General features: G+C 44.4%; 1 protein-coding gene and 1 long non-coding RNA gene across 2 annotated transcripts; one reads left to right on the top strand and one right to left on the bottom strand.

The window, feature by feature from the left end:
- Nucleotides 1–949: 949 nt before the first annotated feature.
- Nucleotides 950–10,668, top strand: rad23ab (RAD23 homolog A, nucleotide excision repair protein b). Its single transcript, XM_063012467.1, has 10 exons — nt 950–1,103; nt 3,270–3,351; nt 5,699–5,778; nt 5,936–6,354; nt 7,064–7,110; nt 7,201–7,328; nt 7,419–7,509; nt 8,958–9,118; nt 9,204–9,344; nt 10,227–10,668. The coding sequence occupies exons 1-10, from the start codon at nt 1,035–1,037 to the stop codon at nt 10,338–10,340; spliced, it is 1,332 nt and encodes a 443-aa protein (XP_062868537.1). The 5' UTR covers nt 950–1,034; the 3' UTR covers nt 10,341–10,668.
- Nucleotides 3,890–10,146, bottom strand: LOC134331171 (uncharacterized). Its single transcript, XR_010015110.1, has 3 exons — nt 9,619–10,146; nt 7,400–7,552; nt 3,890–4,604 (listed from the first exon to the last, which is right to left on the bottom strand). It is a non-coding gene; the product is annotated as an uncharacterized LOC134331171 (long non-coding RNA).
- Nucleotides 10,669–11,691: the final 1,023 nt, after the last annotated feature.

Raw genomic sequence — 11,691 nt, forward strand, 5'->3', positions numbered from 1 at the left:
TGACAAGCAGCAATTTTGCAAAGTATGTACAATGCAAATAAAAACAGAAAGCAATCTTTTTAAATTTATAAAACATATATAATATAGTAAATATGCACTCGTTTCAAATGTGATGCCTGTAACACATTTCAAAGAAGTTGAGACAGAACGATGTTGACCACTGCTTTATTTTTAGTGACTTGTTTGCCACCAATGTAATGCAAAACAGTTTTTCTTTAATTGTGCAGGTCTTCAGTTGGGTAACCATACAGGGGGCCTTTACTGTCATAGTTTGCAGGCAGGCTAGTCTAGCAACTGCACATACTTCGATGCAGCCATGCTATTGTACTGTAGTATAAATGTACAGCAGCATGTTGATTGGCTCATACGTTCAACCTATTCTTTCTCCAAACATGATTGCCTACATTGTGTGTGTGTGTGTGTCTCAGACACACCTCTGTGTTGCTTGGTGCAGTTTATTATTATTACAGTAGTTTGGTGTGAATGGCGTTCCTGCTGTATTCACGTCATAGGTTGGTGGTTCCACTCCTGGACTTTCCACCTGCGTATTCTCAAACCATCAGTACTAAAGGGATGTTTAAGGTGCTTGCGGTTGTGGTTCTGCAGCATTTCTTTTAATCAAATGTCATTTTTAAGAGCAGCATTAATAGTGACTACAGCAACGGTGAATTTCCCTCATCAATTTGTTGGTTTTTAAACATCCATTGTATTCACATCGTTTATGCTAAAATACATACTTTTTCTTAATTTAACATTGTGTGTGTAAATCTGAAGTGTGTTTTTGCACTGGAAGTATAAAATAACAAATCCTAAGGTTCTTAAATACTCATTTCTCATTGTGCACCTCATCGCTGTAGTGGGTTTGAGGTGGTTGATGTGCACATGTGCCTCTGGCGGCCGACAGGCGGCGCTGCACCTCAGCTCCGTTTCACACACTAAAGAAAGCTGAGTCACATCTAAATGACGCTGCTGCTAACGCTAACAGCTACACAGACTACATTTCTACATTTTACCTGTTCTCTTTATCACTAAACATGCTGATTATCACACTGAAAACTCTACAACAGCAAACCTTTAAAATAGAAATAGACGAAGAGCTGACGGTAAGTGCAAGTTACTGCTACCACAGTCTTGAGTAAATATGGCATAGAGACGTAAACACGGGATTTACATTCATGTTTAAACATGACACACTTTCTAAAACGATAAATTACTGTGATACTGTAGTAATGTCCGCTTTGCTGTGGTGTAAATATCAAACAGTTGTAACTTTGTACCCTATAAATGACCACGCTTTTTCTATTGACACAATAGACCTGGATCCGTTACGGGCCGTATTTCAATCAGCGTCGCGTCTGTACACAGTGCACTACGTAGGGACTTGATTGCTGCACTTTCATACCCTATGTAGTGCACTTGTTATGGACGGTTGGAGTCGTTTAGGACGGAGCCGTGGTAATACCCTGACAGTTTAGGCATGTGTATTCAGCTGCTTAAAAAAGACCTGTTAAATATATGGAAGTATTATTGTTTTTATATTTATTATGTTATATTATATATTTATGTTATATATGTCATATTAATTATGTGATGATTTTTTGTCCAGTTCTGTTATTACAGTTCTTTTTATTATACTTATCTGACCTTAATGCAAACGTACAGGAAAAAACACTCTGATTTTAAATAAAAATGCACATAAAATCAACTAAATCTTACATCATATGGCCAAAAGTATCTGGACTTCCCTCATTATTAAGCTTAGGTGTTTGCCTCTTTGCTAACAGGTTGAAATTTGTGCCAACAGTTTGAGGAAGGCCTTTTCTGTTCCACCATTGTGCACAAAGCAAGGTCCATGAAGACATGGTTGGACACGTTTGACCGACCGCTGACCTTAACCTCATTATAAAGCTTTGGGGTGATTGGGCATTAATTGCAAGCCAGGCCTTCTTTTCCAACATCAGCGCTTGATGTCACAAATGCTTCTGTCACTACATGGGCATAAATTCTCATAGACACGCTTCAAAATCTTGTGCGAATCCTTTTCGGAAGAGTGGAGGCTGTTATAGCCGGAAAAGGGGCTGGGAGCTTCTTATAACGTGTTCAGGGCGGCACGGTGGCTAAGTGGGTAGCACTGTTGCCTCACAGCAAGAAGGTCCTGGGTTCGATCCACAGGTAGGGCGGAGTTTGCATGTTCTCCCCGTGTCTGCGTGGGTTTCCTCCGGGTGCTCCGGTTTCCTCCCACAGTCCAAAGACGGGCAAGTGAGGTGAATTGGAGACACTAAATTGTCCATGACTGTGTTTGATATAAACTTGTGAACTGATGAATCTTGTGTAATGAGTAACTACCGTTCCTGTCATGAATGTAACCAGAAGTATAATAAACAACATATTACATGTTCATATCTGTGCATAATGTTAGATATAGTAATTAATTATCTTTACGATGTCTTACACACAGTAGCACCTACTAACATGTACATGTTTTCAGAAGTGTTAGAACTTTACAGACTTTTTATAGTTTAACACTGTTCACATGTGGGAACATGATAGTCAAAATAGATATAATCATATAATTAATTATAAATGAATAAAATGAATCGAACCCCTTGTGTAAGGTAAATACATTTATTGGATTCTTGCAAATACTCCTATTAGTCGATGACCCTTGGACATCAGTACAGCAGTTCCATACAAGTGTATTGCTAATTGTTTCTTAAGAAGTGGCCAATTCATCAAGCTTAGAGACATCTATTTAAACGTCCAATACTGAGGGCTGTCCAGTCTTACTCAGGGGCATTACAGTAATAATTCATTTTACATTTTGTTTTCATGTTTTACCCCTGTTTTTTTAAATCATGGTCAGGGTCTGGCATCCACAGAATCTCTGGGTGCCATGCCGTAACACAGCCCGGACGGGACGCCAATCCATCACACGGCCTTGGGGAAACTTAGTTCCGTTGTAGCGTAGGGCTTCATTGTTAGGCTTTTTTAGAAGCAATATATTGGAAAAACAATGTGCTTTGGAAGAGTTGAAGGTAAAAGAGGAAGAGGACAACTGGAGGAATAGCTGATGAGTTATTATGAAGATTAAAGACCTAAACATCATCCATATGGCTGCAAGGAGTCAGAACCAATTTGGTGGCATTTAATAATAATAATAATAATAATAAATGAATAATATGCCCTCTATAGGTTCTTGTGCATTTGATTGTCTGAACCAAAGTGCAAACTCAGGTTCATATACCCCTGTTGTCTCACTTCCATTGCAGGTAAGGGCTCTAAAGGAGAAGATAGAATCTGAACGGGGCAAGGAGGCGTATCCTGTCGCTGGTCAGAAGCTTATTTATGCAGGTCCGAGTCCCATCTTCTCCACATGTTTTGTATTAATACCTGTGTTTTTATTCGGCTGTGTGTGCTGCTGGTTTAATGTCTCAGGATTTGTGTACGCTTGCACTTTGCCTGCGGCCAGAGAGGGTGGGGCAGATTTGATCAAAACTTCAGTTTGTGCAAGTTAATGCGGCCGCCCTGTGCGTTTAGGCATTTAGACATGAGCGTTATGAAGGAAAAGACATTTGATTCACCTAAATCAACTGGGGGTGAGCAAAAAAGACGAATCAGTACTCTATTTCATTTGGGAAGGGGGGGGGGGGGGGGGGTATCAGTGGCATGATCCTTCTCTGTGTTATGCCACTATGCAATTTTCTGCCAGTTTCTTCAGATGGCATCTCATTTCTACAGGCACTGATCAGTCGTTCTGCCTGAAGCATATTTTATGTTCTTGGCTTCAGTTATGTAGTGGCACTAACAAAAAACAGTATTTGCAACCCAGTGATTGAAAACAACAAATAATAAGAGTCAAACTGAGAAGTAAAAATATCAGGACATATCAGGGCATCCAGCATGATTTATTTTATACCAGAGCTGAGAAGAACTGCCGTGTCCTTAATTCCACAATCTACAGCAATATCTACTAAGCTAAATGAATGCTAAACCAGTGGTAAGATAACTGTTCATTTCATTTTGTCATTTCAGCTTTAGATTGTTCATAATCCAGCGTCTGTTTCCCGAGTCTCCCAAGCACTCCTAATCTCCCGTCAATGCTTTTTTGTTTTGTTTCTGTAATATGTTGGTGGTTACATATAAATTCATGTATTGTGCACCAGACTTTTGCCAGCTCAGATTTAAAGGGGTGTGTGTGCATGTACACCGACCAGGCATAACATTATGAGCACTGACAGGTGAAGTGAATAACACTGATTATCTCTTCATCACGGCACCTGTTAGTGGGGGGGGGGTATATTAGGCAGCAAGTGAACATTTTATCCTCAAAGTTGATGTTGGAAGCAGGAAAAATGGGCGAGCGTGAGGATCTGAGCCAGTTTGACGAGGGCCAGATTGTGATGGCTAGACGACCGGGTCAGAGCATCTCCAAAACTGCAGCTCTTGTGGGGTGTTCCCGGTCTGCAGTGGTCAGTATCAGGAACAGTGGTAAACCGGCGACAGGGTCATGGGCGGCCATGGCTCACTGATGCAAGTGGGGAGCGAAGGCTGGCCCGTGTGGTCCGATCCAACAGCTCAGACTGCTGAAGTAGTTAATGCTGGTTCTGATAGAAAGGTGTCAGAATACACAGAGCATCACAGTTTGTAGCGTATGGGGCAACACAATATTAGGAAGGTGGTCATAATGTTACGGTGTATGTGGGTATAACAACAAGCAGTAGCTGCATGCAATAGTTTACATTATATTATGTGAAAATAATTAGATTATTATGAGTAGCAGTATGTGAGATGCCTGTCAGTCCAGCTATCAGCATGTTAAATGTTTTTATCTGCAATTTAAATTATACACTCGCACAGCCAGGAGTAGCTTGTGGCTGGTTTGTAATTTTGTCATATCAGCCATAACATTAAAACCACCTCACTGTCCATGTTATCAGCTCCACTTACCATATAGAAGCACTTTGTAGTTCTACAATTACTGACAGTAGTTAATCTGTTTCTCACCCTGTTCTTCAATGGGCAGGACCACCACAGAGCAGGTATTATTTAGGTGGTGGATCATTCTCAGCACTGCAGTGATACCGTGTCCACTCACTGTCCACTCTATTAGACACTCCTACCTACTCGGTCCACCTTGTAGATGTAAAGTCAGAGACGATCGCTCATCTATTGCTGCCGTTTGAGTCGGTCATCTTCTAGACCTTCATCAGTGGTCACAGGACGCTGCCCACGGGGCGCTGTCGGCTGGATGTTTTTGGTTGGTGGACTATTCTCAGTCCAGCAATGACAGTGAGGTGTTTAAAAACTCCAGCAGCGCTGCTGTGTCTGATCCACTCATACCAGCACAACACACACTAACACACCACCACCATGTCAGTGTCACTGCAGTGCTGAGAATGATCCACCACCTAAATAATACCTGCTCTGTGGTGGTCCTGACCATTGAAGAACAGCATGAAAGGGGGCTAACAAAGCATGCAGAGAAACAGATGGACTACTGTCAGTAATTGTAGAACTACAAAGTGCTTCTATATGGTATGTTTAATAGACTTGGAAAAGGATCGGAAATGCTTGGTCATGAACGATGACTGATGACGTTTTCGTAAATCGTTGTGAAGCCACAAGGCCAGAAATAACAAAAATTACTTAAAATTAACTTTAACTTTGGTTTGATTCTATTTGAATTCTATTTATTTAGGCAAAATCCTGAATGATGACGTACCTTTAAAGGAGTACAAGATAGAGGAAAAGAACTTTGTGGTGGTCATGGTGACTAAGGTAAGACTTCAGTCCCGATATCAAGAAATCCAGACATTCCAGAAGGGATGTTTCCTGCCTCCACTCTGCCTGTAATTTTAGATCTAAAGGACATTTTGTTGCTCATTATTTCTTACCTTAATTTCCACGTGTTTATTTTTTGTTCAAATCTCCACAGCCAAAACCTTCAGCCGCTCCTCCTGTGGTTGTGGTTCCTTTCCCTGACCTCCCAGCTCAGCTCCTTTCTACAGCCGCCCCCACCCCGTCTGCCCCTCTAGCCCCCGAATCGACCCCGACACACTCGCCTACGACCGCACCCGTACCAACCCCGACACCCACGGTCACCCCTGGTCCGGCTCCCGAACGCTCACCCAGCCCTCCGCCTGCCTGTGCGCCCGTACCCGCCTCCGCTGAGCCGGCACAATCGATAGAGCCTCCCGCACCTCCTGCTGAAGCGCCCCCTGCTGCCCCGGCTCCCGGTGAGGAATCGGGAGAGACCGTCGAGACGAATCCGGAGGCTGCACCGGCAGAACAACCGCAGACGGCTGAACCGGAGCAGCCTGCGTCCGTCCCCCCTGCGGAACACTCAGCTGCCAGGTATGCACCACGTTAAATCTCTTCTTTAAAAAATTTATAATTTAATATTCAAATAATATAATGAGGCATTTTGGGCTGAAAAACGTCAGCGTCCTGTGACCACTGATGAAGGTCTAGAAGATGACCGACTCAAACAGCAGCAATAGATGAGCGATCGTCTCTGACTTTACATCTACAAGGTGGACCGACTAGGTAGGAGTGTCTAATAGAGTGGACACTGAGTGGACATGGTGTCTGATCCACTCATACCAGCACAAAACACACTAACACACCACCACCATGTCAGTGTCACTACAGTGCTGAGAATCATCCACCACCTAAATAATACCTGCTCTGTGGTGGTCCTGTGGTGGTCCTGTGGGGGTCCTGACCATTGAAGAACAGGGCGAAATAGGGATAACAAAGCATGTAGAGAAACAGATGGACTCCAGTCAGTAATTGTAGAACTACAAAGTGCTTCTATATGGTTAGTGGAGCTGATAAAATGGACAGTGAGTGTAGAAACAAGGAGGTGGTTTTAATGTTATGGCTGATTGCTGTATAACGACACTATAAGGAGAAAAGTACATCAACTGAGGGTTTCTTGACCGACAGCCACACAAATGCTGTAATATTTTGACCGAATGGGCACAAATTCCTACAGACATACTTCAAAATCTTGTAAACATGTCTTAAATAAACATGAAATTGTCTCTCATTCTTCCCCCAGCATTATGGATGATTTGGGTCTTCTGGAGGAAGCGGCGTCGATACTTGGTATGAGATTAATTAGTCCAGTTTTAGAATTGTTATGACTTCCTAAACATCAATCCAATAATATCAATCATCTCTGCTTACTTGGATTAGTCACAGGACAGGCGTATGAGAATTTGGTGACCGAGATCATGTCCATGGGCTACGAGAGGGAGCAGGTCATCGCAGCCCTGAGAGCCAGCTTCAACAATCCGGACCGGGCGGTGGAATACCTGCTCATGGTGAGACCGGCATGCTCTCATAGCAACACTTGTTTTTCTTAAGAGTTAATAAGCTGGTGCACAGTGTTTACCGTTACGTGTGATCTTTAGGGTATTCCTGCTGAACCAGAGCAGCCTGCACAGGAACCTGCACGACCCACCCCAGAAATAGAGAGACCCCAACCTCCACCAGCAGCCACGGGTGAGTCCTTGATCTTGTCTCCGCCATGAATACTGTTAAAAACCTGAAGCAAATGACACCTCCACTGCGTTCATAAAAAAAACAGTGTTAAACCTCACATTCCTGTTCAATTTGGGCGTTTGGGTGGCGCGTTTGGGCGGCGCAGCAGTAATACATCAGCATACCAGAGCTGACAACTCGTGAGTTTGAATCTGGGCTCTGCTGTACCGACAGGCCGGGCACCCATGTGGACAACGATCGGCTCGTCCAAGGGTGGGACCAGTCGTAGTGATTCCTCATTTACAATCCTCTGGCTGATCTATAACCCTTATGCCTATATATGGATCTGTATGCCTACACAATGAGACGGGGAATAAGGAAGATCGATGCGTGACTCTCCGTGCGCGATATGGATCTCCATATGAATCCGCCTCGTGCAGGTTAAAAGAAGCATCGGCTACTTCAGTGGTCCACAGCCACCGGCCCGCACAGACAGAATGAATAATTAGAGATCGCTAGAAAAGCAGTTTTCACTGCTTCTATTTCGGGTGTTATTGTCTTATTGTCACCCCTGTGTGGGAGCAGCGTCTCATTGCAGAGAAAAAAGCTCATTTTACATCGTTTGTGAGCAATATTATTAAATTAATTGAAATTATATCTTATATGAAACAAAAAAGGTTGGAAAACGCTGGGCTAATGGATATGACTAGAGTGGGGGGGGGGTCCCAGGTCCCAGTACTTTATCCTCTAGGCTACAACTGCCCCTATTTCTTAATAGTATTGATCTTGAGCACCTGCCAAGGAGTTCCTTCCACGTGAACTAAGGGGTCCCATCCGAACAAATAAAAATGGCTCTTCCATTTCCCACTTTTCTGTCAATCTAGTCATATCGAATTACCCCACGACCCTGACCGAGGAGGGCCGTACCTAACACACACCCCCTCCGACACGTGTGCACTTACCAACCGCTTCTTTTCCCCTGCATGAGGCGGGTTCATACAGGGATCAGTATCACGTATCTATGTACAGCACCTTCGACCAGCCAGCAGAGGCCGCAGTTGCGGCAAGTAATGAGGAACCCCGTCGATCATCCCACCTTCAGACACAGCCAATCTTGTCTGTGTAGGCGCCCCCGCTTGTTGATAGCAGAGCTATAGATGGAGAGATACAACTGGCAGCTGTTTGACTGAAATATATGAAGTGTATACATACGATTTGAGGGGAAAAGATTCTGTTTGATGAATAAATATAAGGTACAGACATGTAGGTTCGAGAAGAAGGATCCAGCTGGTATCTTGTATGATATCACAAATGAAATATGTAGATAGATGGAGTATCATGTGAGCACTCATATGCTGCACTTCAACAGATTTCCATTTGCGCTAATGCTCAGTCTTGACTCTGGTCCACTGGTGCTTTGTTTGGGGCCGGGACACACTCCTGTACAGCCCTCTCTATACTGTAAACAGGTTCCAACCCGGCCCAGGCCCCGCCGGCCACCGCCAACCCGCTGGAGTTCCTGAGGAGCCAGCCGCAGTTTCAGCAGATGCGTCAGATCATCCAGCAGAACCCAGCGCTCCTGCCCGCCCTGCTCCAGCAACTGGGCCGGGACAACCCCCAGCTCCTGCAGGTGACTGACCTGAGCTCGCTGGTTTAGTCTCTGTTTAGCCGCGACGGGTTTCTAAATACAGGCTTCAAATTCGATTTGTTTGCAGCAAATCACGCAGCACCAGGAGCGATTCGTGCAGATGCTGAACGAGCCGATGGGAGGCGAGGCCGAGGCAGCAGAGGCCCAGGGAGCCCCACAGACGAATTACATCCAGGTCACACAGCAGGAGAAAGAGGCGATCGAGAGGGTATGATCTTTTCGTTTCATTCTGCAAATGCCTTATGCACCCCTGCCTTGTGTTAATGTAATTTAATCTGTGTGCATTAAACCTATATTGATGGAGTGTACCAGCTATGTACCAGGTAGTTTTATTACCTCAAAGCTTTTCTATCATCAAGAAGACCACTTTTTTACCACGGACTGCCTGATAATAAATTGAATAGGTGTGTGGTGTGTCTTAAACGTACTACATTTAGGATCAATCAATGCTGCAATACTGCCGTTGTTTTTAATACTCTTACCTAGATAGCTTAGGGCAGCACTGTGGCTCAGTGGGTAGCCTGGGTTTGATCCCCAGGTGGGGCAACCCGGGTCCTTTCTGTCGGGAGTTTGCATGTTCTCCCGTGTCTGTGTGGGTGTCCTCCAGGAGCAAGTAGGGCTGTGTGATAAGCCGGACCAAGGTTCCTCATCCTCTGCTGGCTGATGGATGCCGTCTGCACAGAGTCGAGGAATAATGCTGATCAGGGTGTGGCTTTCCGTGCACAAGGCTGATCCGCTTATGAACTCACCCCGTGCAGGTGAAAAGATGCAGTCGGTACTGCACACGTGTCAGTCAGCAGTGCAGGGTTGTATCGGTAGAGGTGAAGCGTAACGCAACCAGGGTAATTGGACACGACTAGATTAGGGGAGAAAATTGGACACAAAGAAAAAAAAAATTAATAATTGGCATCTTGTCCTGGGTGTTTTACTGCATTGATTTCAGGGAAACGAGACCCACGGCAACCCTGGCATTATGAAGCGGTGGTAAAACATGAAAATATGTGTTTTAATAAACAATTCTTTGTTGCATGAGGTTTAAGAGAATGTAAGTACAAACAGATTTAGATCCCTGTGTGTTTATGTCTTGCAGTTAAAAGCTTTGGGTTTTCCAGAAGGACTCGTCATCCAGGCCTATTTCGCCTGCGAAAAAAACGAGAACCTGGCCGCCAACTTCCTGCTCCAGCAGACCTTCGACGACGAGTGAATGTAACGAGGACTGAACCCTTCTCGGGGGCGCCGGAGAGAATGAAATGGCTAGTTTGCGTGTAGCACGAGCGCTTGATTCAGACGTCTGGGAGATTATAAATGCAACCGCGAGTTTTCTGTGCTGTTTAACATGGAGAGAAAAGCCATGCCGTGAATTACTCTAATATCGGAGATCCCACGCCGGCCTGTATTAGATTAGTTCACGTAGACGGTAGTCTGTGTGTCCGTCTCTGCTGCTGTTAATGCCGAGCGTGCCGTGTGAGTCTGCAGGTTTTTATCTTCGCTCTTTAATTTATTGTGATTAAATCCTGCCAAAAGTACAAAAACCTCATGATTATCACCATGTTTCATGTTGTTGAGATGAAAGCTTGAAAACTGGTCATTCTGCACTTTGGCTGCTTGGGTGACGCAGTCTGAGATCTGCAGCTTTCAATCTGCCGGGCTCATCGTGCTGTCTTAAAAAAAGGTTAAACATATTTTTCCACATTTTTGTTTGTTTAGGGCTTCACTTCACTTAAGGAACGTATGACTTATTTTGGCAAATGAATACATAAATAAATCATGAATAAAAACGATGCATAATAAATTGTTGGAATCTTAGGCCAAAAAGCTACAGGTATTATTCAACTCTTCCATTTTTTACACATTTGTCATGCTAGATGAGTTTAGATAATAAAAAACACTCAAATGTCACCCCTGTGAGAAAGGAGCTACCTACCGCCTTATGCCAAGTTCACACTACACGACTGATGGACGACAGGGGGTCACACACTACACTATCACCAGGAGGAATCGCAGGCGAGTCTGTCTAGTCTCCCAAACTACATTTTGTCATGAAAACACACACGAGAAGTGACGAGGGGTTTAATGATGCCACGTGTAAAAATGCACGTCAGCAAGAAGCGATTGATCAAAGTTGTTGCAGTTGCAGTTGTGCGCTGATGTGTAGCGTAAAAGCAATGAATCCGAGTGGATTGGGCAGCGCGACCAGCAGGGGGCGTCTGTTCTGTAGTGAGTTGGAGGTTAATAAATATTGTTTGCAGTGCAGCGTGGGTATTATGGTTTGGCGTGGTTCACAAATACTGTAAAGCTTGTGTGTGTGCTAATGTATTCTGATAGAAACCATATTATAACCCCCTGTCCCATGTTTTTACACTCCTCCCCCGGTTTCCCCTCACCCCGTATCCTGAGTCCTGATTGTCGCCGACAGGTCCAGATATTTAACCTGCTAGATATTTTCCTGAGTCTGCAAGCTGCTCAGATCGAGTCTTTGCACAGTTCACACATAGCGATCGAGAGCCGAGTTTCGATCCCCGAGTGAACGCCGAGTTGCCTCCGAGCTGCCACAT

Source organism: Trichomycterus rosablanca, chromosome 17 (genome assembly GCF_030014385.1).
Source record: "Trichomycterus rosablanca isolate fTriRos1 chromosome 17, fTriRos1.hap1, whole genome shotgun sequence".
In the NCBI taxonomy this organism is placed as follows: Eukaryota; Metazoa; Chordata; class Actinopteri; order Siluriformes; family Trichomycteridae; genus Trichomycterus; species Trichomycterus rosablanca.